This window comes from Anopheles coluzzii, chromosome X (genome assembly GCF_943734685.1).
Source record: "Anopheles coluzzii chromosome X, AcolN3, whole genome shotgun sequence".
Classification (NCBI taxonomy): domain Eukaryota; kingdom Metazoa; phylum Arthropoda; class Insecta; order Diptera; family Culicidae; genus Anopheles; species Anopheles coluzzii.
In genome coordinates, this window is record NC_064669.1 from 25042442 (window position 1) to 25069057 (window position 26616).

A 26616-nucleotide genomic window follows, 5' to 3' on the forward strand; every position below is an offset into this window, starting at 1 on the left:
TTTTCCTTGACATTTCTGCTCGCTTTTTCGATCGCTTTTAGCGGAAAGCGATCGAAAATCTGCCCGCTGCGCAAATTCGAGCAGTTTCCAGCGCAGAAAATGCACCAAAATCTGCGCTGGCCAGCGCAGATTTTGGCCCGATCCCCGCGCTGGACTTCAGCGATTCCTGCGATGGGTCGAGCAAGTTTAGCGCCATCTGCTGGCGAAATGGACAAACTATTTATGGCGGCGGAGCAAAAAAAACGGTCAAAAAATTTAAAAAAATTGGCGCCCATTTTTTCGTCCGCTTCTCCTCCCTCCCTCGCCCTGCCTTGCCTTACTTGCGCTTCAGCCCGTGCCTTCCGCCGCCAGCTGATTGGCTGTTGCGGTGTATGCGTTGATACTCATATGTGCATTGCGGGTGTGTATTGTTATTGGTGGGGTGGGTGTTAGCATTTATTAATTTGTGTGTGACCTTGAGACGCTGTGGGAGAAGCTGGATTGGGATTCAAAGTGTTATCGGTGTATTGATGGTTTATTTTATTTCGTGCCGCTGCTGATGAGACCATTCGATGCCCCTGCCAATTGAGGGTGAAGAAGCCTATTTAAAAGCAAGCGTACGAGAACGTCCAACACTAATCTAATATTTTTTTTATTTGAACATGTTTGATGCTTCAACGACCTTCTAAGCATCATGTACCACGATGTATAGTGGCAATAATGTTTTTTTAATGTGCCGAAATCCGTCTCGAGTTTTTGGGTCTCGTCACACACACACACACAGCGCGGGGAAAGTGACCATTCATTCTATCATGTCGCGATCCCCCACCCCGCCCGGCGCTAGGGATGAGGATGCTACAAGAAAGCTGAACCAACCGTTCTACCGATAAGGTAGTCGTAATCGATCATGAGTGGAGGGGTGGGATCATGAGTGGGGGGGGGGGGGTGTAGTGCGTGCTTGTGCGACTTCGGGGGTGCGTGCTCGCGAGCGCGCTTTCGTGGGTGCGTGCTGGCGTGCGCGCTTTCATGCTCGCGGACGCGCGTACGTGCGTGTGTGTGTGCGTGCGTGCGTGCTGGCGTGCGCGCGTTCATGCATGTGTGCGCGTGTGTGTGTGTGTGTGTGGGTGTGTGTGAGTTTGCTCGCGCGTGTTTGTGTGTTTGTGTGTGTGCGTGCGTTTGGAAACCCCAAAACTATTTGATTCTGATGCGTACATCTTCATCCGCTGCGGCTACAAAATACCACGCATTTTCGATCTCGCTATCTGAGAGACAACACAACCATTGGCATTGGCATCTTTGCGATCGGCTCTGCTGTTGGGGGTATTAAAAAGTCACATGATTTAAGCAAACGTGCGTGTGATTTGTTGCACATTTATTTCTAATTCAGCTAGCGGGCGCAAGTGGAAACAACATTTTGAATTGAATCCATACAAAAGAGGATTCTGGATTTGTTTATTACGGTGCGCGTATGATGCTGCACCTGTCCGTCCAGAATCTGGTGGCTTGTTGGTTTGGAGTAGTTATCATGACGCCGATTGACCGGCATTGCCTTGGAATGGGTTCGGATCGGTAGGTTCATGTTTTGATCGAGTGCATTCCGTGCATTTGTCGCGCCACAGCGGTAGCCTGGCAGCAACAAAGTCAAGACAAACTCTTACCCGGGTGTGGACTGCTACGCTAAGTTCTTTTTATTATTACTATTATTATTATTGGCGTAATAGCCAACGCAATCATGCCGGCCTTTTCAGGACTTGAGTACCACGTAGCCGGAGCCGGTGACTAACCCCTTGCTCCGGTGGACGGTTCATACGCGGTTAGAACCCACGACGGGCATGCTGTTAAGATGTGCGGAACGATAGCGGTGCCGCGGGACCGCTCATATCCAGCGTGCAACTTGCATACTGCCACACTGTCTCCTGCCCGATGCATACGCTGCAGGCAGGGGGAAGAATGCACCTCCACGATAAAAAAACCCCAGTCATGAACCAGCGGTTGACCTAACGGTAGGCGGACTAGCCGGTCTCTAGTCTGTAGTATGCCGTATGTCTATCAGTGGGCAGATTATTAGCGACAAGGGCCCCGGGAAAGATGGTCGTTAGGGCTCCGTGGCTGGAGAACCATTTGCACCTCCCCTCCCCCCATGGCGACTACAATTTTAGGGCCTGTGACCGATGATCGTAGGAGTCCCATGGCCACCCCCCCCCCCCCCCCCATCCGCTGGCAATTTAAGTATACTGTCCAATCTTTCAACATCTGTGTGTCAGTACCCCCTCCTCAGGGGCCTCAATTCGTCTTTTCGCCTTTCATGAACACCTTCCTTTCTTTGACCGATGGATCATAACATTCCGGAAGAAATTACTTTTGGCGACAGTTTTGCATACACACATGCGCAGGATGCTTAGCATATCTATGTAATCCACAACAGACGAAAGCAAAAGCTTAGTGTTAGAAACGTGTTAGAGCGAATTATGGTTCTGCGCGTTGCACAGCAAATGGTTCTGCGCGTTGCACAGCAAACCCTCCATCGTGCGCTAGCGATTCCGTAATCATTTTTACATTGCATCGATTAAACTCATTGCGCTTTTTTGGTTTGATTTGTAAAAATGCAACTTCATCGCCGCAATGTGTATAAACGGTTTTTTAAGCGCCACAGCAACTCATGAGCATTGTCCACACGCGAGAAAGAGATAGCGCTATGGAGGGAAAAAGCACGGACGACGGCTGACAGCAATTGGCCGTCTGACGCACCAACACATTCAAACCTTCGACAGCGCGCTCAGTCGAGGGGTATGAGGCGGAGCCAGGGGCGGGCAGCTCGACGAGCTGCTCGACAAATTTGCCGTTGGAGAGAAAAGAAAGGCATGATAAAATTCTCAGAACGCCATAACGCCTTCCGTCGCTTTGCGCAGCGGGTGAGCTACAAAACTGCTCGATTTTGTCGTGCGGGTCCCGCTGCGCAAAGCGATCGAAAACTTCTCCAACTCAAACTGCAACCATATTTCACAGCCCACCCGCTGCGCAAAGCGATCCAAAAACTTCTCCAACTCAAACTGCATACATATTTCACAGCCCATGGCTGCTAAATATTTCGCATTCAAAATTGTTGCAAGTGTATAAATGAAATATTTCGAAATTTTCAGTGCAGAAATTTTTGGATTGAAATATTTCTTCGATCGGAATCCAAGCGTTTTCCCTGACATTTCTGCTCGCTTTTTCGATCACTTTTGGCGGAAAGCGATCGAAAATCCGAGCTACAAAACTGCTCGATTTTGTAGTGCGGGGTATTTCTTCGATCGGAATCCAAGCGTTTTCCCTGACATTTCTGCTCGCTTTTTCGATCGCTTCTGGCGGAAAGCGATCGAAAATCCGAGCAGAAATCCCGCACTACAAAATCGAGCAGTTTTGTAGGTCGGATTTTCGATCGCTTTCCGCCAGAAGCGATGGAAAAAGCGAGCAGAAATGTCAGGGAAAACGCTTGGATTCCGATCGAAGAAATATTTCAATCCGAAAATTTCAGTGCATAAAATTTCGAAATATTTCATTTATAAATTTGCAACAATTTTGAATGCGAAATATTTCACAGCCATGCGCTGTGAAATATGTTTGCAGTTTGAGTTTGAGAAGTTTTCGATCGCTTTGCGCAGCGGGACCGAAGATACAGACAGGAAACATGATGCACAAGCAAAAAAATATGATTTGACAAACGGCGAGCGGGATCCACCGCTCATAAGGTATACGATTTGGTACTAGTAGAGGGAATTATTGGCTACGGGAAAAAGCCACCAGCTTGAACCATGGTACACCATATTGGTGAAAAGGTTAAAACTATTTATAAAAATACTGTATTCAGGCTGGTATTATTGAATCCGTTCGTAACGGCGGCGTACGTCCCGATACTCATTTTCCTAACGTACTAGATGGTTGCTACAGTTATTCACCGCGGCGTTGTAGTACCGGGCTTTAGAAATGTGTTGCCATCCCTAGAATTTCATGTGAGCGCCGTACGTTCCCGCTACGAACGGATTCAATAATGCCAGCCTCAATAAACTTTATGGTCCCCAAAAAAAATCAACTTTTATTTAATTCATTCTACACTTCTTCTCTAGCCAAGCACCGACACCAGAATCTCCTTCATCTTTTTGCCGCCATCGCCCGTTAGCTCCTTCGAGCATCTACTTTGTCCTCTCTCCATTATCATGCTCTGCTTTCTCTCACCTTCTCTGCTACCTCACGGTTCAGGTACTTTATTCGCCTGTACGAATATGGCCGCCTTTATCAGCTGCCATTGATGGTCTTTATCGTAGCGACCAATGTCGCTACATTGAGTATTGGCTGTGTTAGGCAACGATAGATATTTAATTGAAGATATTCCAGGTGCGCAAAGAACACAACGACCGTTGCAAACCGTGTACGCCGTTGTTAGGCTGAAAACATGGGGTAAACTACAAGAGCTTAGAATGGACTTAGAATTTAAGCACGAACAACCAGAAGGGAACGAGTTGTTAACAATTTCCATTAAGGGAGCCGAGAACTCTAAGGACAGAGATGTAGCGATGGTGTCAGAACTGTAAACGCACCTTAAGCTAACAACGAGCAGTTTAGGCAGGAGGATGATAGATCGGAGAGATAGAATTAAAGCATTAGAGAAGCGATCATACGCGAAGACGGGCGTTGATAGGAAGCAAGTGAATAAAGTACCGTTATAGTTTATCAAATTTCCTTTCCAATAACATATTATACGTCCACCTACTACAAATATTCACACCTAAACTCATTACGCGCAATAAAAATAGGAGCAAAATTGGAAAAAAAATCGTAGTTTGGAGAGATTTTTCAACACTACGAAGTTGAATTGATAGACTTGTTGCATAATAGTGTGTTCTTAACTAACTATTTGGCTATGCAATAAACATGGTAATTTTGTAATTATATGTTTTCCCTTTCGACCGCCTTTAACCCGTTGTACGTTTCGGAGAGAATCGCCGTCAAGGTAAGAGAAAACCACCGACGCCTCGTAATCATTGCGAAGGTGATGACTGGTGTTCGATGTTCAAGAAAACAATGAAATCCGAGACAATTGTTGTTTACATACAAATAATGTTTATGACAAATAACTTTATTGATCTTTTAGTGTCTTTTCGGAGTGAAAATGAAAATGCAGCATAAAGAGTAAAAATCGTAGATGGAGTGAATGGTACAAAAAAGTGACATAGGCCTGAAATAAATGAAGAGACCTGTCCTACGCATATCATTCAATCTTATATTTTAAATAGTTATTACTGACGATCCATTTTGTTTTATTGATAGAATATAATGTTTGCTTTATAAACATTATTATATTCGATTTTTTTCGAACCATCACAAAAAGTTATCCCCAACCTTTATTGACATTGAGTATCCCTATTTTATTTATTGTTTGAACACAATCACAATTTTATTCATGCAAAAGTATTCCCATTTAAAATGTGAAAAAGAATAATATTATATTACCACAATGCTTTTCCAGTGAACAAAAATAAAAAATGTTACTTGTTATAATAACTTTCAATGAGTTATCATGTCATAAACAAATGTCTACATAGTAAAGTATAATATAACAATGAAGTTTGCATGCTCTGTAAAGTCCAATCCTCATAATGTCTTCGATTTGCGTTGACGTGGTTCAAGCCGGATCTGAAATCCTTCCTCGCGCTTCAAAATGATGTCGGCCTGCAGCTTGAATTCTTCCTCTTTTAGATCGGAATAAACGCGAAAATTGCGCAGGATAGTGGACAAAATTATCTTTAGCTTTAACATAGCATATTTACGTCCTGAAAAAAGGAAGTAATGTAAATATTAGTATCTTTCACTGCGAATTGTTTACACAAAAATTTGATTTTCTTAAACTTGTATTTAACTTTTTTTATAATTTTTCTCTTACCGACGCAACTTCTTGGACCTGCAGAAAATGGCACGAATGCATAATAATGGCGATTTGCTTGCTTTTCGGGAAGGAAATTATCAGGGTTAAAAACGTCAGGGTTAGGGTAGATCGATTCCAAGCGGTGAAGTTTAAAGGTGGCTACTGTGATGGTAGCTCCGGCAGGAACTACGATATCACTCGAAGCTAGTTTTAGATCTTGCTTTAGCGAACGAGCAATTATAGGTACTGGCGGATACATGCGTAGAGTTTCCATAAGGCACCGTTCTAGATATTTCATTTCTAGTGTATCCTGGAATGTGGCTGGACGGTCTGATTCTCCGAAAATTTCATCCAATTCTTGGATAACTTTATCCTGAATTTGTTGATGTACACCCATCATCGAAAGGAAGAAGCTACTACCAGCTGCCGTAGTATCATGGCCTTCGAACATAATCGTATCCACTTGGTTTTTTATCTCCTCGTCCGAAATAAGTGCACCATTTTCTGCGCTTTCAAGTAAAAGGTCCAAGAAAGCCAATCGTTTTTTTTCGCCTACATCGTTCTCTTCTACGTCCAAATCATCTTTCAGGTTGGAAGATTGACCAAATGAAAGGCCTTCCACTGTGTTTGTCTTGGTGCTATCACTCTTGGATTTCTCAATATTGACTGTGTTAATTGAAGTTGTAGCCAAAGAGCCACGCGTACCGGTATCAAAGGCTGCCTTCTTGTTGCGAATAACCTTTTTTGTCAAACTATGAATGGTATTGAGCAATTTAACTTGTTTCTTAGCGTACTGAGTAAGGTTGAAAAATAGATCTGGGTACAACCACATTTTACGATGGCGCAGATGCAGAATATCGCACATTTTCATCACGGCCATTGCGTAGTCATATCCAGATTGATCTTGTGTCTTTTTGGATACTCCCATTGCAGTTTCTGTGAAAGCATATGTACAAAAGAAAATGTAACCAAGTATGAAAAAATAATTGAAAGATATAGTAAACAAGGGAAAATTATGAGCAACTTATGAATTAAAATGAATAGCCTCTCCGGCTGGTATATCACCAACCAAGCAAAACATGTAGAGCATTAACTAGCTATTTCATTATGTGGAAAGATAACTTGAATCCCTTATTAAATATTGTTAAACTGTTTGTTCGAAAATATGAGTTTTTCATATGATTGCACCACTCAAGCGCCTCTTATAACCAACGCAGCTGATGGCAACACAATGCGGCCCGGGTGTGAAACAGTGTATTCGAGAAATTTATGGCAGATTCAACAGTGCATTCTATGAATCCAGGTATCATTAACGTTTTTAAGTAATATGCTGGAGTTTTGGCATCGTTTAATAATAATTAGGGACAGTGTCCCAAAGTCTTGAGATAAAGTATGTTAAACCCGTATTTACGGATAGAATGCATAGAATTTGACAGTGAGGCGAAATTAATTTTCATTTCTATTGCACAATATTGATCAATTCTATAAATAACTACTACTATCGAACATAAATCACAATACTGGCTGTGAAAATGAATCCATGGATGTATGTATACGCAGAAAATCATACTTCATTGCTATCATTGCAAACATGTAAGGAAGTAGTGGGCCATACGGCTAACGGAACATTTCAAACAACTCTTGTAGTACTAGTGATGGGTAAAGTTGGCAAAAATCCTGATCCGACTCCGATCCGACTCCGATAATTTCGGAACCGACTCCGAAAGGTAGTTCCGTAGCCAGCATTAATCCGAGCCGTTCGGAATTGTCCGGAATCGCCAGGAGCCGTCCGACTCCGGCTGGCTCCGGACGACTTCGAGCTACTCCGCACGACTTCGAACGATGCCGGATGACTCCGGACAACTCCAGACGACTCCGGGCCGAACTATTGGTACGGATTTTGCCGGAGTTGGAATCCAACTAACGAAAGCCCGCCTCAGATCAGATCCGTGAGTGCGCTCCAAAGAGCACATCACTACACTGAACAAGGTAGGGGACTTGTTAGTTGTTTGTCTATAACATGTCAATTGTTGATAAACCGCTCAACTTAGTTTCAACGTAACGATTTATGCAACTCCATCTATCATAAACAAATAGTCAATTCTCTTTTACCGAGCAGACTGTAGATGTAGAGTGAAATTTAGCACGGGGCAAAAATAGTTCAATTTTGCAATGGTTTATAAATGATCTTATTTCGTGATGTATGATATATTAATGTTAAGTTTAAACTTTGACAATTGAATTTTGCAATAAGCTTGTAATTCAGAATGTAATATTTTCTGAATCAAAGGTTCTAATATTATTGGTCTCTAAGTACTAAAAGCATAATAATAGTTCACAACTCTGTACAAAAAAATAAAAAATATTTTTGGGAAAATGAAGTATCTTTTTTTTATCTATTTTCGATTATAGCTGCGCTTGCTAGATTTTCCAGGTCTTGCTCTAAGATCCTTTATCTTATGATACAATGTTTTGATTAGAATATTTTCTGTTCTTCTTGGCGTAACATTCTGCGTGGACATGCCGGCCTATACAGGCTTTCCAGACCTATTCAATAACACATATCTAGATAGTCAAGAACTTGCTACGGGACAACGGTCTATTCTAGGCTCGAACCCATATCGAACTTTACCACGGGACTGCCCCTTCAGAATATCAAATATTGAAATTGATACAACAAAACTGCACAAGGGTAACATATATTTTAGTGGCTGATAAAGTTTTTTTTAAATCAAAGATGAATACGTAATATATAACCCTAACACAAACTCACCTCATAAATAGATAAATAAAAGCTGACCATAAAAATAAATATATTGATATAGTTTCACTCGTCATAAATTCAGTAACAACAGAGCATTCTGGATTTTTTCTTGGATATTTTTGACATGTATTATTATTTTCACTGAAATTAGCATAAGAAATGAGATTTTTTCAAGTAATTTATCAAACAATGACCAAACTTCGCCTTTCTAGCTGATTGAAAAATCGACTTCAAATCAAGCAATCAAGTTCACGATGTGGGTTGATTACAGTCGTTATACATTTTTCTTCTTCTTCTTCTTCTTTGGCTCAACAACCGCTGTCGGTCAAGGCCTGCCTGTACCCATTAGTGAAGTGAGCTTGGCTTTCAGTGACTTATTGTTACCATAGCAGGATAGTCAGTCCTACGTATGGGGGCACGGTCTATTCGGGACTTGAACCCATGACGGGCATGTTGTTACGTCGTACGAGTTGACGACTGTACCACCAGACCGGCCCAAACATGATTTTTTCCGTTAAAATTCGTACCGCTCATGAAGCAAAGTTTTCAATGTAACCTTTTGTGAAATGCTCAAACAATCTTACGGTTCTACAATAGTAGAATCTTCCGATTGGTAATTCTACTTTCCAAATGTGATTCACATGTTATGTAACGTGAGTAGCAAAGTATGTATTCTAACAGGATCAAAATGATGTTTGGTTTATTCTGACCATGTTGACGTTCGGCGTTGCAAATTGCGATAATAATTAGCGCATAATAAGTTTTTTTTGCTTGAAATCTAAACCTGGTAATTTAACGCAATACACTCAGTTTTCTGGATCAGTTTTCAGTGCGAACAGCATTATTCAAAACATGCAAGATGCTTTTTAACAGCTGTCATTATTTGTGGCAGCTGGGCTGTTGAAAAAAACTTCACTCGATTATTAAATAATGCCGTTTGCATTAGAAACTGACCCGTACAACAGTATAAAATAAATGTAAAGAAATAGTTTAATTAGTTTAGATCTCATACAAAAATAAGAAAAAAAAGCAGTGAAGGTTACCAAACAGTTACGTAATTTCTTGAAGGGGTCTCTTCCAACGTTACTTTTTGCGACAATAGGAGGAAAAGGGTAAAAATGCAATTCTAGCGTTACGTAATTGATTGACGAAACCTCTTGCTGCTACTATGCATTTGTACAGTTTTATTTTATTAAAATAATTTTAATTTTAACTAATAATTTATTTTTTTAATAATTTTGTTTTCAATTTTAATGTTAATAAAGTGAATGATAATATTTGATACAGAAAAAGAGTGGCATGTTTGTTTGGCTAGTTATTGGTAGGCACACTTGTTACTTCTGTCATTAAACGGTCTTTTCCAGGGACATTCATTTTGAGTCATTTAAGGATATGAAGCAATCATTTAAAACAAAAAAATATATTAAGAAACCCAGTAAAAAATATTGGGTCGTTTATTTTTTTATTTATTACAAAATATTATGATAAAATATCTAATTTTTCAAAATACTACTACTACTACTACTACTTTTATCTTAACAACCGTTGTCCTGCCTGTATCACTACTTGTGGGCTTGGCTTTCAGTGACTTATTGATATCCCCCCATAGCAGGATAGTCAGTCCTACGTATGACGGCACGGTCCATTTGGGGCTTGAACCCATGACGGGCATGTTGTTAAGTGGTACGAGTTAAAATATAATTTCAATACAATATAAGTTGATTTTATAACAACCGCTTGCTATCTGATAGCCATGGCACTCAAAGTAATACAGAAGCCATTGGAAAATAAGAACACCGTTTACTCTTCTTCTTATGGTACCCGTCGTTACTTTTCTCTTTTTTTATTCTCGCTCAATTTCCTTCTTAACCATTCTGATACTCTTAGCAATGTCAGTGTAGTCCAAGAAAATAAAAGAAAAATAGAGGATAGAACAGTATCAGACAGTATAAAACCAATATTTTATAAAGCGAACTTTATTTAACATACTGGATATCTCGTTTGTTTTTACTTCGATTCGTCTAACGGAACATTTTTAGTTGGCGAAATGTGATGAATTTATTTTTCTTTTTGGATTTATAAACATTAATTAGAAGAACGTCGGGAAGTATCAGGTGTAAAGATTGAGACAAGATAAGAATTTGATGATTTAGAAACAAAATATAATTATTCACTTTGAAGTTGATTAATTGATAATCTAAGTTGAATGTAAACATCCAAAATTATCTTGAACTTGAAGAATCATTATTTTAGAATCATTCCCCAGTTCACATTGAGTTGAAATCAAGAATAAAAGAAGAATAAGATGAGTTGATTAACTCATGAGCTAAGGTTAAAAACAAATGCAGTTCTTTATTTTTTTAATCACCTGGAGGGCCACAGGAATTATATACGATAGCCAATGAAGGCAATGCCTATCATTTATAGAAAACAAAACAGGAATCATTAATTTCAATTTACATTTTCTACGCAAATAAAATGCGTATGTGCATCATACGATGTTAGAAGATCTAAATAACGCTAAACAAGCAAATTTTATTAGTGAGATTTGGAAGTGATATTGTTATTATTTAATTTATCTTTCTGGTTGATGATTTTGAACAATAGTATGGAATCGAAAAGCCATAGTAACATAAAAATTCTTTAGATAAGTATATAGCGTACATAGCATATAAGCAATATTAATGTTCACTTCATTTGAATAAAAGTTTTTTTTACATAATCTCCAACGTCTTTTAAGTATCTGAAGAAAAAAATATATGAGAAACACACACATGTGAAAGTTGACGTCTTCTCGTTTTGATTTTGAAAATGTATCTCAAAACAAGATAATGAAAAAAAGAAATCGAAAAATGTAATATTTTTTTCATTTTTGTTTTTTAAATATTTTTCATGTGCAATGGTTTACTTATATTAAAGACATAAAGAATAAGTATTTGGCTTCCAAGAAAAAAAGGCCTTAAAATAGTTCAAATATAAAATTATGTAAAATTCTAAGAGAAAATTACAAATAATTGAGCGCATAGCCTAATTTGAATTTCGATTAAATTGTTTTTGTCACAATCCACTTAAATATGAGAAAATAGATTTTTTGTTTTGATACTATATGTTCGATATATCTATTGGCATGCTACAAACCTCTAGTTCGAGGAGGAAGCTGTATTTGTGTAATAGCGATTAGTTGAGAGATGCAGTGCTCAAAACTGGTTTTCTGATACTTCAAACGATTATTATGCAATTGCAGTCGAGAGAAAAATAACGAGCACCGTATCTTGTCATTTAGTGACGGGAATAAACTATAAGTACTTCAGCTGTGAGTCCAAATGAGTTTTGTAGAAAAAAGTAAGAAAAGTAATTTCAATAGATAATGGGTTGAAACATCACAAAAATTAATTTTATTATTGTGCAACTTTTTATAAGCAAGCTTTTAGCATTAATATTTTAATAAACTATTGTAGTAATAGAAGGAAGCGTTAACGTAATATGAAATTAATAAGTAAAAACATTGCGTTAGACGTTGTAATACAGATCAAATTAAAATGCCTATGAAAAAATATCTGCAGTCTGTTTGAGTTATTTCAATCAATTATTTCATTATAATATAAACGTAGATCTTTATAAATATAGATAAAACATATTTAATTGGTAAAATGATTAGCATTTTTTACTAGTAGTTCACTTACCTAGAAGAATTTCTACTGTGCATTCGCTCATATAGTCGTGACAGTCAAAGACTTTCCCATTCTCTTTCTGCATCTTCTTTACTACAAGACGAGAGTTTTCATTGAATAAATCAATAAAGCTCTTAAGTACGTTCAGATGGAAAGTAGGGGCAATCAGTTTGCGATGTTGACGCCATTTGTGTCCTATTGAAGAACAATTCAAGGTAATCATTTTATAAATCATAGAAGAAACACGAGATGAATAAAATATTACATTACTACCGAGGGTTGTTAAAAATATTCCATATGTGAGGTATTGCACAAGTTGTATTTAATAAATAGTAAATTAAGACTAGTACCGATTATTTTTCAAATTTTAAAATAATTTTCTTAGTGTATACCTTATGATGAAAAAGGAATAAACAGCTTATTTATAGCGTAAATAATTATTGCTGAGTGGAAAATTATCTGAACAGTTTTACATGTTTACTACTGTTTCGTAAAAAAAGTTAAATCGTGCTTGGTAGCGTTTTGTGGATAAGCTCAGCGTTTCGAGAAATTCCGGATTCAATGGCTCTGACGATTAGGATAATGGCCGCTTCCGGTCTGTTGATGCATATTATCTACCGCACCGTATCGGCGAATAGCGAGCCGATTCGTTTACCGGTTATATATGCAAATCTAGTCATCGTGTTTCGTGCCAATTGGTTTTTTGCTTTTCGTGGGCAGCAGCTTGTCAAGTGTCCAGTGCAGACGTAGACACAGCTTTATTAACATACTTACCGGTGCTTATAAGTAGTCCGTTGCCCAGCCAGGGTTTAAAGAAGCGGTATTCAGGGGATTTGTCAATGTAAACATGGCTGCTAAGAAGCAATTCTATATCGCGTGGATCCACTAGAAAGACGATTAGCTTCGGTCCTATCCATATTTTAATCACTTCGTTATATTCCTTGCCCTTCTCGATAATTGTGCGGAACACGGCTTGAAGTGATAGTCAAGAAAAAAACATTAGTCAGAAAACTTGAGCTATGCTAAAAAGTTTCATGAATGATGTTAATTTGAATTGTTTTTGTGAGCGATTGTTTTGTAAAACAAACAAAAAAATAAATGTAAACCTAAATCTAACCCATTTGTAACCCTTCAGGTCCAGGAATAATAGTGAGCAGGTCATAAACTTGCAACATATCTTACAACGCTTTAGAATTAAAAGTTGCAAATTTTCGCTCTTTACATTTTTGTGCTGCACAATTGTAAGCCATAACACTATTCGACCTGTAAGAGCAACTGTTCATTTAAATCACTTCGTAAAACGTGAGTCAATAACCCCCATTCCCTGATTAGAGTTGATTAAGGTTACTGGCCATAACAAACGTTACTGAGGGAAACGTTTCCGCTATGGAAGAATAAAGAACATAAGGCAAATGAAATGCATGGTACCAAACAGAGGAGGGACATAGATAGCCAGTATAGATGAATGTGATTTAAATTTGTCAAGTCAATTATACCCTTAAATATATCTAATCCCTGAAATAGCATATCTAATGAAAATTATAAAGTATGCTGTATACAAATATTAACTGCATTAAATATTTGCACTGCATTAAAGTTAAATATTAAATAATAACTTAAATATATATATATATATATATATATATATATATATATATATATATATATATATATATATATATATATATATATATATATATATATATATATATATATATATATATACATATATATATATATATATATATATATATATATATATATATATATATATATATATATATATATATATATATATATATATATATATATATATATATATATATATATATATATATATATATATATATATATATATATATATATATATATATATATATATATATATGTATATATATATATATATATATAGACGCACACATACACACACATAAACATACATAAATATATATGTATATATGTATATGTATATATGTATATATACGAGCTGCTCATTCTAGGATTGAACTCAAGATGGACATGACAGTCGTTTTACAATTATATTTATCTAATATTTACAAAACAGTTTGTCTTCCATATTATTCATGATTGAATCATATTTTTAACATGCAAAAAAAAACCAAATGCTTCTTTATTCACCACACAGGTATGATCTGCAAGCTGGACAAAGTGGTATGATCTACCAACTACTTACAGTGCGAACTGCCAACAAGGTCTAAGGCGTTTCCAATCAAAGGGAGTCCTTTCGGTCCAGGTATCCGTTCAGCTAGTTCTAGCATGTGGCGTCGTGATAAACGCCAATAGAAAAACCACAGCAATAATGCAGGAGTAAGCAGGAAGTAGAACATGTTGATTGGTGAAATAATGTTGGCACTACTATTGAGGCCATCTGTATGCGCAATTGTTGCTGACATGTTGTTTCGTTAACACCAGTAAAGGTTTGATCGATGTATGGAAAAAGACAAAAGCTTTTTCTGCTTGTTATGATATTTTGCTCAAAGTCTCTGACCACCACTTCTCAAACAAATATTTGGCTTTCAAATTCTTAATCAATCACTTTATTATAGCACTTCTAACACAATCGTTTAAAACACTTGAGGTGTCATTTAACAATATAACGCAATATACACAGTTCCTACTGATTTTTTAACTCTTCTCTAGCGAAATTTTTGCTAGACATTTCAATCAACTAAAATGGACTGTTAACAATATCTTCACAAAGTTAACAGTCCCACTGCAAGTGAACTGGCTCTCGATCACCTACCAAAAGAACTATCGAATTAAAGAATGTCAAAGAAATTAGAACAATATTTTTCAGTTAATGAAACAAAATGTAGTAAAGACACTCCCAACCGTAAGCTGTTGTCACTCAGCTCGAACTACTGCAACTGACTGAAGAATGGTGTTTTAAATTTGTTTTTATAGTCAGCGTAATTTTCTTGGCTAAACCAAGTGCTTACGATCGACACCGGAGGGGACCCAGCAACCATGACAGCGGCTGGTTTTCCGGTTAGATGTACGTTCATATACGCACTCAAATTCTGTTACAAACACATACTCATGGTAGAGGTACTGATCGCATGCTCTTCGAATGAAGTCCATTCAATGGGGTATGATGGTGAACTTCCCTTTCTATACATACGTACAAATGCGACACATACACTTATGAATGCCATCAACTAGTATTAGACATCAGTCTCCAACCTAAACCAAATCCCTTCCTTCTACGCTACGAGCCCCTCATTGCTTTGATACTATATCGTGTAGGTCTATTAGGTCATCTCTCTTGGCAACCATTTACTTTTTACTCCATTTTCTTGAACAAATTTTTGTCTAATGTCTAAGTATTTGAAAAGTTTTAGTAAGAGCAAAGTCAAGTTTGCTTGAGTTTATCAGCTCGTTGAACCAATTGAGTAAAGTAATTACTCCTGTAATTACAAGTAATCTAGTAATATTTTTTAAGTATTGAATGCAGTTTTGTATTATGAAAACATTAACAATAATGATCTACCAATTACTGTGTCTTTGATTATACAGGTACAACACCATCAGTACCTGTATAATGAAAGACACAGTAATTTAAAGAAATAAACCAGTATGGCAGATGAAAATTTAAACATTATAATATTAATTTACGCTAGTTTTCCTCCTATTAAGTTATAAAAAATGTGAAACGTGTTAAATTTGATCATATAGTTTACACAAATGAAATAGTTCGCAATTAATCAATAGAAACCATAGTACATTTATTTTGGACATTGAATATACGTTGGTAAAAAGGGATCAATTCTTAGACGAATAGATTCCCTCTAAAAATGATTGAGTATCGGTTGCGTGGTATAGATAAGCCCAGAAAGACTGAATGAGTCGGCTTTATCGTGTTGGTCGTTACGTCAACAAATACGAATAAGGAGAGGAAAGAGTTATGCCTGCTTTCTAGCTAATGGAAAAGACGTAGTAAAAGTACTAAAATGATGACATGTACTTCGTTTAGTTGAATCAACCAAGATGCTGTTAACACAGGTTCTATAATGTTGACATCTTCCAATTCTGAATCTTACAATTGAATCGTTTAACCTAGTTAAGTATCATGCACATGACGGGAAAGGACAAAAATGTAGATGTTAGGTTCGAAAACTAAAAAATCTATGTATATATATATATATATATATATATATATATATATATATATATATATTTATATGTATATATATACATATATATATATATATATATATATATATATATATATATATATATATATATATATATATATATATATATATATATATATATATATATATATATATATATATATATATATATATATATATATATATGTATATATATAGAAAAACTCATCTGGTTAACATCCCCGTGTATCCATGAAATAATATATGTATATATATATATATTTTTTTATTTGATGGATATACAGGGATGTTAACCAGATGTGTCAATTTCATTTTTTCGGCGGACCACATGTTACGTCTACGCGAAGAGTCTGTTGCGGGCCGCAATTGCTTACTTTAATATCGATGTTGAAGGCAAATATGGACTGGATTTATCATTACTTCATAGCGTCGCGGGCCGCACACAGAATCCTCATGACTACTTGCGGCCCGCGGCCCGTTACATTGACATACCTGATATAAACGATACTCGGGGATAGTTGCAGAATTGCGATCGTGCACCATAAGTTTAGAATTGAAAAGTGTTTTTGCTTACGACGTTACGCCGCACGATCAATTTATAGGCGAAATTATAGGAGAAATTTTTGAGTTTTATAAATAACTTAATTCCCTTTTCAATGCTCATATATATATATATATATATATATATATATATATATATATATATATATATATATATATATATATATATATATATATATATATATATATATATATATATATATATATATATATATATATATATATATATATATATATATATATATATCTTTGCAAATTATTTCCGGAAAAGATCATTCTTCACGCTCCAAATGTATTATATACAATTACAAATATCTTGCTCTTACAATGCTCTTGAATAATATAAAATTACTTTCATTTAATTCGAACAATACAACCACGTCAACAGATATTACTAATAAAAACTTTTATATTTCATGTTTTCATTGTTATTCCCTAGACAGCAAATCTACTGTTATTTCATTTAACAAACTGTTCGTGGAATGCATAAAATTCCTTAACAGCCAGACGGTATGTATCCTCAATCGTAATTGTTCTTGGCTTCCGGGATAGAAAATAAGCTCATTAATCATTACGTAACATCTTAAAAATTACTTACCATCCCTTTCTGACACAACAAACTTATTGAATCATGTGCGTAAGAATGGTTATTTTTAATTTGCATTGGTTGTGATGCTTTTAATAACTGATGGAGTAACTACAAGTTACTTACAACATCGCGACCAGAAGTTATTACTTGCAACTATTTCACATCTAGTCTTCCTAGATACCAATCAATGGTTCATAGAAACTTATAGTTTGAAATGAAATGAAACGCCCATAATCTCTTTGAACCTTTGCTGGAGACCATTAAACAATATTTATATAGAATAGATTTTATTTTAGATTCTATGTGTGTCTAAGATTCTATAACAAATATCGTAATGGTTTACTTTAGTTATAGTTAGTTACACGTAAATGCTACAGGATATTTTTACTTCAGCTGATTACAGAAAAAGCAAATATGTAAATTAACTTCATGTGCTCTATAGGTCTTGAGGAAAAAAACGAAACAACTCGTGTGCACATAGTCAGGAGTGAATAATGTCAGTTGGTAATTGTTTTCCTTTCGGCGTTGCCAAGTAGCTATTTGAATAATTTAATTATATAACTTCATTTTCTTATGCGGTTTACGTCGTGCTAACATTGGGATTATAGGTTAGGGCAGGTGTCGCAAACTTGCTTAAAAATTAACTAAATTTAACACAAATGTAGGTATCGTTTATAAGTAAGAAAAGCCGCCGCTCAAAATGTGAATCAAGCAAAGAGTGGTGGATTTTGTTGAAATCCCGTTTATATTTATGATCACTTCTGCTAAATACTGTTAAATGTTAAATACATTTGAATTGTTAAACTGAGAAATATTTACCACAAGCTTTCTATAACTAATTTATTTGATTCAATAACATTCGAATTATTGAAGCATAACAGTTCAAATTAATAATAAGTATAAAATAGTTTCGAATCATAAATATTTAAAACATTGTAAACATGTATGTGAGTGAAACCATTGGTTAGGTATATGGTTGGACAATATGTTCAAAACTCTAAATGTCTAGACACGCGTAAAATTAAAGTAACACCATCATGTTTTTTATGCAATGTTTGCGGTTTTACCTTACCGATGAAGATTTGTTTCGCTCAGGATGTTAAAATAACCTGTTCAACGCCTTTCAAACACATTATTTTAATATATTGATGGTTTTTTACGACTACCACTTAAACCCCATCAAGAATTGCTTACGTTGGTATGTATGCTATTGTATGTTTTAAATTGTTGCCGAATTTGATAAACAACTATTTTCATTAACAGATACGTCACTTATCTGTCATAGAAACATTGTTTTTTATTGGAGTTTTGTATGCAAGGCAGTAGTTTTTTAACATTTTTCGTTACTCTGCCGTCTCAAGTATCTGTTTAAAAGATCTTTGAACCGTCTATATGGTCGTAATATATTTCTACTGTGTACAGTTTTGCTCGAAGGTCTCAAAAGCATGTATAGGCCGGCATGTCCGCGTAGGACGTTACGCCAAATAGAAGAAGAAGAAGTATACAGTTTTGCATTGAACATTATTTTCGTACGCCTGATGCTGCGTTCAGTCCAATATTTGTAATCTAACGAAAAAAATGATATCCAATTGTAAATTTTTTGAATAACTTATCAAAATTATAGAAAATTATTAATCAGAACTGAATCATAAACTAAACGAAACAAAATGAAATCAAGTAAAAGATATTTTTACGCTGTGGTTTTATTCTTGTTTCGCACCTATTCCAGGAATATTTCAGAGTTATTGAAAAAATACCATCAACGTAGTTTAAGTAATGTATTTAAAAAGGTGGAGTTTATTTAAACATCCTGGACTAATAAAATTCTAATCGATATGGTAGTGCCAAAAACACATGGGAGAGCTTTTTTAATTTTATGCAGTGTATAACAAAAACAAACAAATAAAAAAAATAGTTAACATAATATTGTGACATTCATACTGAAAAGATATTGTTATTGTAAAGGTCGCCTTAGACCTTGCGTTAAAGTGAACGTGAAATGTTGTACGTTCGCTACATTTAATTGAATATTAATCGGAATATTGCTACCACCAAAATACATGAAATTCAATTTTTTAACTATTTAGACTATTCTTCTTCTTCTTCTTTTGGCTCAACAACCGATGTCGGTCAAGGCCTGCCTGTAACCACTTGTGGGCTTGGCTTTCAGTGACTAATTGATTCCCCCCCATAGCAGGATAGTCAGTCCTACGTATGGCGGTGCGGTCTATTTGGGGATTGAACCCATGACAGGCATGTTGTTAAGTCGTACGAGTAGACGACTGTACTACGAGACCGGCCCATTTTGAGACTTGAGACTATTAAACATCCTAAAATAATGAATTAAATGCAGTTCCTTATTATTCTCAGCTAACCGCTATTGTTCAGCGTGAACAATGCATTAAATTCTGAGTGGAGTAAAATGTATCTCGAATTCTTGAAGCGCTTCAAGCGATCGGGCGAAAATTCCAAGTTTCCCTCTCTTAATGTTATGTCTTCTCGGAAAAATATTTCACCGTGAAAAATACCAACGACTAACAGCCATATGGTTCAACAACAATTTCGCCAGTCAATTAGTCAGTAAGCGTACTAAAACCACAGATGGATTTTTTTCAAATTTCAAATATGATCATTTTGTTGGAGGCGAGATAATCTTATGGACAAAAGGATTGAAGGGCCAACGACACAGATTCATGTGTTTTTTAACACCTTAGCGTGAATTAACCTCTTTTTTACAGTTCTTTGTTTAACATTTGTACGATTGCGAAGGTATGCACCAAGGACTGTATGGAATTTGGGTTACCTGATAACCTTCTATATCCTTAATAACACAGCGATCGTTAAGTAAAATCTTGTGTACAATAGCTGGTTCTTTAAATTTTGGAATCAACTTTTTGATTTGGTACACGACGGTGTCAACGTTTCTTATTACGACAAAATCACCTATTTCGAATTCAGGAGCCAGTTTGTGGTTTTTAGGAAAGTATTTTTCATTAATATCCTGGTTGCGTGTAATGTTTTCTGATGCTTTATTAAGAATTTTATCTGGATCTTGAAGTACGTTGGTTTTTTTCTTATCAAGAAACTCTGTTGATTCATCATCATCATGGCCTCGTTACTCGACGCCAAAAGAGAGAATAGAAGGGATGAAATTCATAGATGCGTGCTTATATTATGCAATGCATATTCGGTTGCGCTTAAATGTTAACTCCAAACACTATGATCAGGACTATTTGAGAGTTTACTAAGAATTGGGCGAAGAATGCTGTTAACTTGTTCAACCTGTTTGTTCGCTTGAGGTGAACATGTTGCATTTTAGACGTGTTTAATGCCATTATTATCAAGAAAACTTTCAAAAGATTGAAAGTAAAGTATGTTGCTCAGCCGGTAATAATTCGCTTCGGGCGACTGTAATAAGACATATATTGATTGAGAATGTTACAGATTTCTTGAGCATCTGTCGAGCGAGTAGCATAAATTTTAGTTATTACTTTTTACTAATTACCATATTACTAATTTAGTCAGTCCTTATTTTGGCTCATAAACTACCTTATGAATACACGATCACACTTTACAAGCGGCCGTCACCGGGGCCTTTCTAGCGATCTAAGAGAACATCGATGAAGTGAAGTGGGTGGTAGGAGGAAAAAAATATCAGGCTGGGATTTTTTTTAAATGGAGTTTACTTTACTTTATTTATTTTCATTGTTTACTTTTTTTAAATACAGTATAATGGAGCTCTGATTGATATTAGACCTTTTGTGGCTTTTACATAAAATACTGGATAAATTTAACAGTTTCATGATAGGATCATGTTTCAGCCATCGCATTAAAGTGGAGTTCTTCTGCAGGGAAAAGTTTTTTGAAAAAAAAACCCTGGTCACATTAAGGACTTATAGTCTAAGAACAAAATAAAAACTAAGGAGAATCTAGTCTCAACTTTATTTACACTAATATTTCCTCTATTACATTAATATTTACATTAATATAGCCTATTTACTAATCGCCACTGGCTGGACGTGCGAGTTGTTTTATACTTTTCTAAAGTAGATCAGCATATTGTATTATTTTTATCATATTTGTTCTTGCGTGAATGTCACTAGTACTATGCCAAAGTGGTAAATTAAGGATTCGTTCAAAAAATTTGTAGAGGCACTTTTCTCCCAAACTGGGTATGAATATAATAATATAGGCCGTAGGATTTGTTTATAAAGCAAAAGCTTATTTTTTAAGTTTAATTTTGATTTCCTGCTAGTAAAGCTATATAGAGATCATGAGGTTTTTGTTGCAGAGAGTATTCTATTTTCAATATGTTTTTTGAATGTTAACCTTTTCTCGAGTGTAACCCCCAAATATTTGATTTAATTTTTCCATTCCACTTCATTATAATTAATGTTTAATTTTCTATCTGGAAATTTTCTTCTACTTGTACAACGCGAGAAAAAAATACTTCAGTTTTTGATTCATTTACTTTCAGCTTCCTACTTGAGGGCTACTATGGACGGGGTGCAGTGCAAGGTGAGAGTGACGAACATGCTTTCGGAATCGTTCGAATCGCACCGGGGTCTGAGGCAAGGGGATGGACTCTCCTGTTTGCTGTTTAACATCGCTCTGGAAGGTGTCATGTGAAGGGCTTCGACATCCGGTGCACGATTTTCACCCGAACTCTCCAATTCCTTGGCTTCGCGGATGACATCGACATCATCGGACGTATAGTACAACTGCGACGGTGTGCGAAGCGTAAACCCGACTGAAATGCGAGGCCGAAAGGATTGGATTGAGGATCAATGCGACGAAGACAAAGTACCTGCTTGCCGGGGGCTCTGTACGTGATAAAGCCTGACTCGGAAACAGAGTATCAGTTGACGGCGACGATCTCGAGGTGGTAGAGGAGTTCTGCTACCTTGGTACGATCGTAACTTCGGACAACAACGTAAGCAGCGAAATCCGAAGGCGCATTGTTCAGGGAAGTCGTGCCAACTACGGGCTCTACAAACTCCTCTGATCCAGAAGACTCCAGCAACACACGAAATGCGCCACATATCGCACACTGATTAGTCCGGTAGTCCTCTACGGGTACGAGTCTTGGACTATGCTGACGGAGGACGCCAATGCACTCGCCATTTTCGAACGGCGGGTACTAAAGACTATCTTTGGCGGTGTGTGCGAGCAGGGCGTGTGGAAAAGGAGGATGAACCACGAGCTAGCTGAGCTGTTTGGCGGTGCTGATATCCTGACGGTCATCAAAGCCGGAATTATACGATGGCTGGGACACGTGATGAGGATGCCGGACTCATGCCCCACTAGGAGGGTGCACGTCAGCGACCCGTTCGGCACGAGGCGTAGAGGAGCACAGCGAGCTAGTTGGCTGGATCAGGTGGAGTCGAACCTGTCGGAGATCGGATGCAGCCGTGGTTGGAGGACTGCAGCCCAGGGCCGAGTTTCCTGGAAACGGATTGGCGACCTGGCCATGTCTACTAGACGTGCTCATACATGAGCAGGCCAAAAAAAGAAGAAGAAGACTTTCAGCTTCCATATTTTGCAGTATCTTGCATACTCATTTAGCCCTTTGTTTAGGCTTTTTATAATTGTTCTTCGACATTTGGCAGAGGAACTAATTGCAAAGTCATCAGCAAAAGAGTATTGTTTGACATTTTTCATTTTTAGAATATCGCATGTGTAAATATTAAACAGAATCGGTGAAAGTACGCTTCCTTGAAGCAGGTCAGGCTAGGATTACATTCCTGAATTATGTGTGTAACAGCAGCTAATCTTTATATTCAGCTAAAATAAATATTTTATTTTTGTTTGATCGAATCAGTTTTTAACCGTTATTCAAAAAATTGATAAGGTTCTCATGGTAAATTCAAAATAATTAAAAAAATCTTTTAACATACATTGGTTTGCATTTTCAAAAAAATCATTACAGAAGAAAAACATATTTTTTAGATTTTTTTTGTTTGTGTTTTTAAAAATCATATGTTGATAATTACTCTCATAAAACTAATAAAAGCTTAAAAAAAGTTATAAAACCTCTTTTTAAAAATCGTTAAAAAATATTCTTCTTTAAAACATTTCTTGTAAATCTTTTTTTTTAAATATTTTTGAACGATATTAAAACGCGTTAGTTAGCACAAAAACCCTGTTTTTCGAAATGTCTTCAAAGTTATGATACCACCATAAATTGTTTTTTTCATAATAAGTCGTGTAAAAACGTTTTCAAAAATTTGAAAAAATATGCGTAGCTGTGAAATAGTACTCTACACAACTCATACATTCACTGTTTTTATCTATACCTTATGGATTTTACGCAAATCACGAAAAACGACTGTCCATATAGTTGTGGTAGCCGCTGTATACTAGTGATGTGCTGTATGGAGCGCACCAACGACTCCGATCCGACTCTGACTATTGTCGATTCCAATTCCTGAAAAATGAATCCACTAGAAATGTGTAAAATGGATAAGCCCGGAGTCGAAGTCATCCGAAGTCGTCCAAAGTAGTCCGGAGTCGCCCGGAGTCGCCCGGAGTCGATAGGAGTCGTCCGGAGTTGTCTAAAGTCGCTCGGAGTCGTCCGGAGTCATTCGGAGTCGTTATTCCCCACCGGGCACCAGCACTCAGAGATCCCTTGAATACGCGCTTGAAAAAGAACTTGAGTTGGCGAAATTATTCAACCGATCCGTCGGGTCCCGAAGCCGAAGCAAACCCGAAGCCGAAGCAAAACCCGAACGGGGGTCTGCACGAACCTTCGTTTAATTAGTCCCCTCCCCCTTTTTTGCCAGGATTTCTTTCCGAAATGATACAGTGCACACCATTATACTATCGTAATTCGATTTATTGAATATCGAACCAACATAGAATACAAAAAAACACAACACTTGCACAACAATCACTGCACTTAATTCTAAATCAACGCACATAATTTAAAAAAAACACTGTTTACATTCGCACAGTTAAAAAAAAAAATAATTCAGCACAGCACTTTCTGCTCCTCATCGCTGTTGCTCCAGGTTTTTCTCGCTGCACTGTACGGGCCACTGTTCCAACACTACGACACAGCCACAGGTTTTTATTGTCTCCGTTCGCCGTGAAACACACATGAAATACTACTTTACACAATCTTTGTGTATATAAATATGCGGCTAAGGCTTATCGTCTTCTTAATCGCCATCTGTATCGTCGCTACGTTCGGCGTCTTCAAATGCGCTTCACTATTGAACCTGGGTCATTCTTTCGTTTTGCGAACTCTCGGCGAGGCTCTGCTAGCCTTCCATCCACCCTGTTTCTTGATCTGTCCTCTGCTACGTCCAATCCTGATATATGTAACCTATTTGCCAAACATTTCTCTAGTGTATTTGTCGATCCTAGTACTTTTAAGGTTCCTTTGGACGTAGGCTTGTCTTACACGCCCTCTGATGTGATATCATGTAATTCAGTCGTTGTAAGTGAAAGCCTAGTAAAATCCGCTTTATCCAAACTTAAAACTTCGTTTTCACCAGGCCCCGATGGCATCCCTGCCTGTGTTTTGAAAAAATGTGGCAATACCCTCACTCCCATTCTCACTCGTCTTTTTTCTCGCTCGCTTAGTGTAGGGATTTTTCCTAGTCAATGGAAACTAGCTTGGCTTGTTCCCATTTATAAGAAAGGTGACCGCACACTAGCATCAAACTACAGAGGCATTTCTATTATTTGTGCGTGTTCTAAAATCCTCGAGTCAATTGTCCATTTATCTGTAATGCCTTGTGTAAAAAATTATATTTCTACGGAACAACACGGCTTTATGCCCAATCGTTCAGTGTCCACCAACCTAATGTGTTTTTTGTCTTCTCTATATCACTATCTGCCTAGTGGTAAGCAAGTAGACACTATCTATACCGATTTCAAAGCGGCATTTGACAGTATACCTCTATCATTACTTGTTGCTAAGCTTCGAAAACTAGGTTTCGGTGGCTCTATATTGCCGTGGTTCAACTCCTATCTTGAGAATCGTTCTTATGCAGTTAAAATCTGTGGCTCTTTCTCTGAATGCTTTCTTAGTTCTTCGGGTGTCCCTCAAGGTAGTGTCCTTAGTCCCTTACTGTTCATTCTCTTCCTCAATGACTGTACTTCGATCCTTCCTCCTAACGGCTTCTTGCTATATGCGGATGACGTTAAAATTTTTCTTCCTGTATCTTCTACAGCTGATTGTCTAGTCCTTCAATCCTGGCTCTGTAAATTCTCTACATGGTGTGCTTCTAACGGTTTAGTCCTGTGTCCTGAAAAATGTTCCGTCTTGTCTTTCTTCCGATCTTCTACAAGTATAACTCATGCTTATAGTGTCTGTGATGCCCCTATTCCCCGTGCGTCCTTGTCTAAGGATCTTGGCGTCTTCTTTGACCCGAGTCTTTCTTTCAAGGAGCACACGGACTATGTCATCAACAAGGCCAACAAAAGTCTTGGTTATATTTGTCGCATGTCCACTGAAATTCGTGATCCCTTTTGTCTTAAGTCCCTTTATTGTTGTTGGGTCCGTTCCGTACTGGAATATGCCTGTATCATCTGGTCTCCTGTCCAACTATCTCTGCTCCAAAGGATTGAGAGGATCCAGAGACGTTTTACAAGGATCGTATTTCGTAGGTCGCTGGGTCATCACTCTATTCCGCTTCCTTCGTATGACGATAGATGCACTCTATTAGGCCTTGCCAAGTTGGAGCACCGCCTCTCGGTCGCTCAGGCTTCTTTCGTCGCTGGCATATTGCTCAATACGATTGATACCCCTTCACTTCTGTCGCGCTTACATTTGTATGCACCTTGTCGCACCTTACGTTATCGTTTTCGTCTCCAGTTACCTATATGTCGTACACGTTTTGCTCGCAATGAGCCTTTTGTAAGAGCTATGTCTTCTTTTAATAGTACTTCTGATCTGTTCGATTTCAACATATCCTATCCTGTCTACCGATCCCGTCTTGGCTCCTTTTCCGTACCATAAACTCCTTCCAACTCCTTCGTGAATAATT

The 26616-nt window shown here is 37.1% G+C and overlaps 1 protein-coding gene across 1 annotated transcript; it reads right to left on the reverse strand.

The window, feature by feature from the left end:
- Window positions 1–5056: 5056 nt before the first annotated feature.
- Window positions 5057–15286, reverse strand: LOC120950875 (cytochrome P450 4g15). Its single transcript, XM_040369263.2, has 6 exons — window positions 15170–15286; window positions 14511–15088; window positions 13091–13288; window positions 12329–12511; window positions 5900–6817; window positions 5057–5789 (listed from the first exon to the last, which is right to left on the reverse strand). Exons 2-6 carry the CDS (start codon window positions 14728–14730, stop codon window positions 5611–5613), a joined length of 1698 nt encoding a protein of 565 aa, XP_040225197.1. The 5' UTR covers window positions 14731–15088; window positions 15170–15286; the 3' UTR covers window positions 5057–5610.
- Window positions 15287–26616: the final 11330 nt, after the last annotated feature.

Coding starts and splice junctions, on each gene's coding strand:
- LOC120950875 (XM_040369263.2), bottom strand. CDS start 14,730: ATGTCAGCAACAATTGCGCATACAGATGGCCTCAATAGTAGTGCCAAC. Junction 6,818..12,328: donor CACAGTAGAAATTCTTCTAG/GTAAGTGAACTA, acceptor ATGCTTTCACAG/AAACTGCAATGGGAGTATCC. Junction 5,790..5,899: donor AGGTCCAAGAAGTTGCGTCG/GTAAGAGAAAAA, acceptor TCCTTTTTTCAG/GACGTAAATATGCTATGTTA.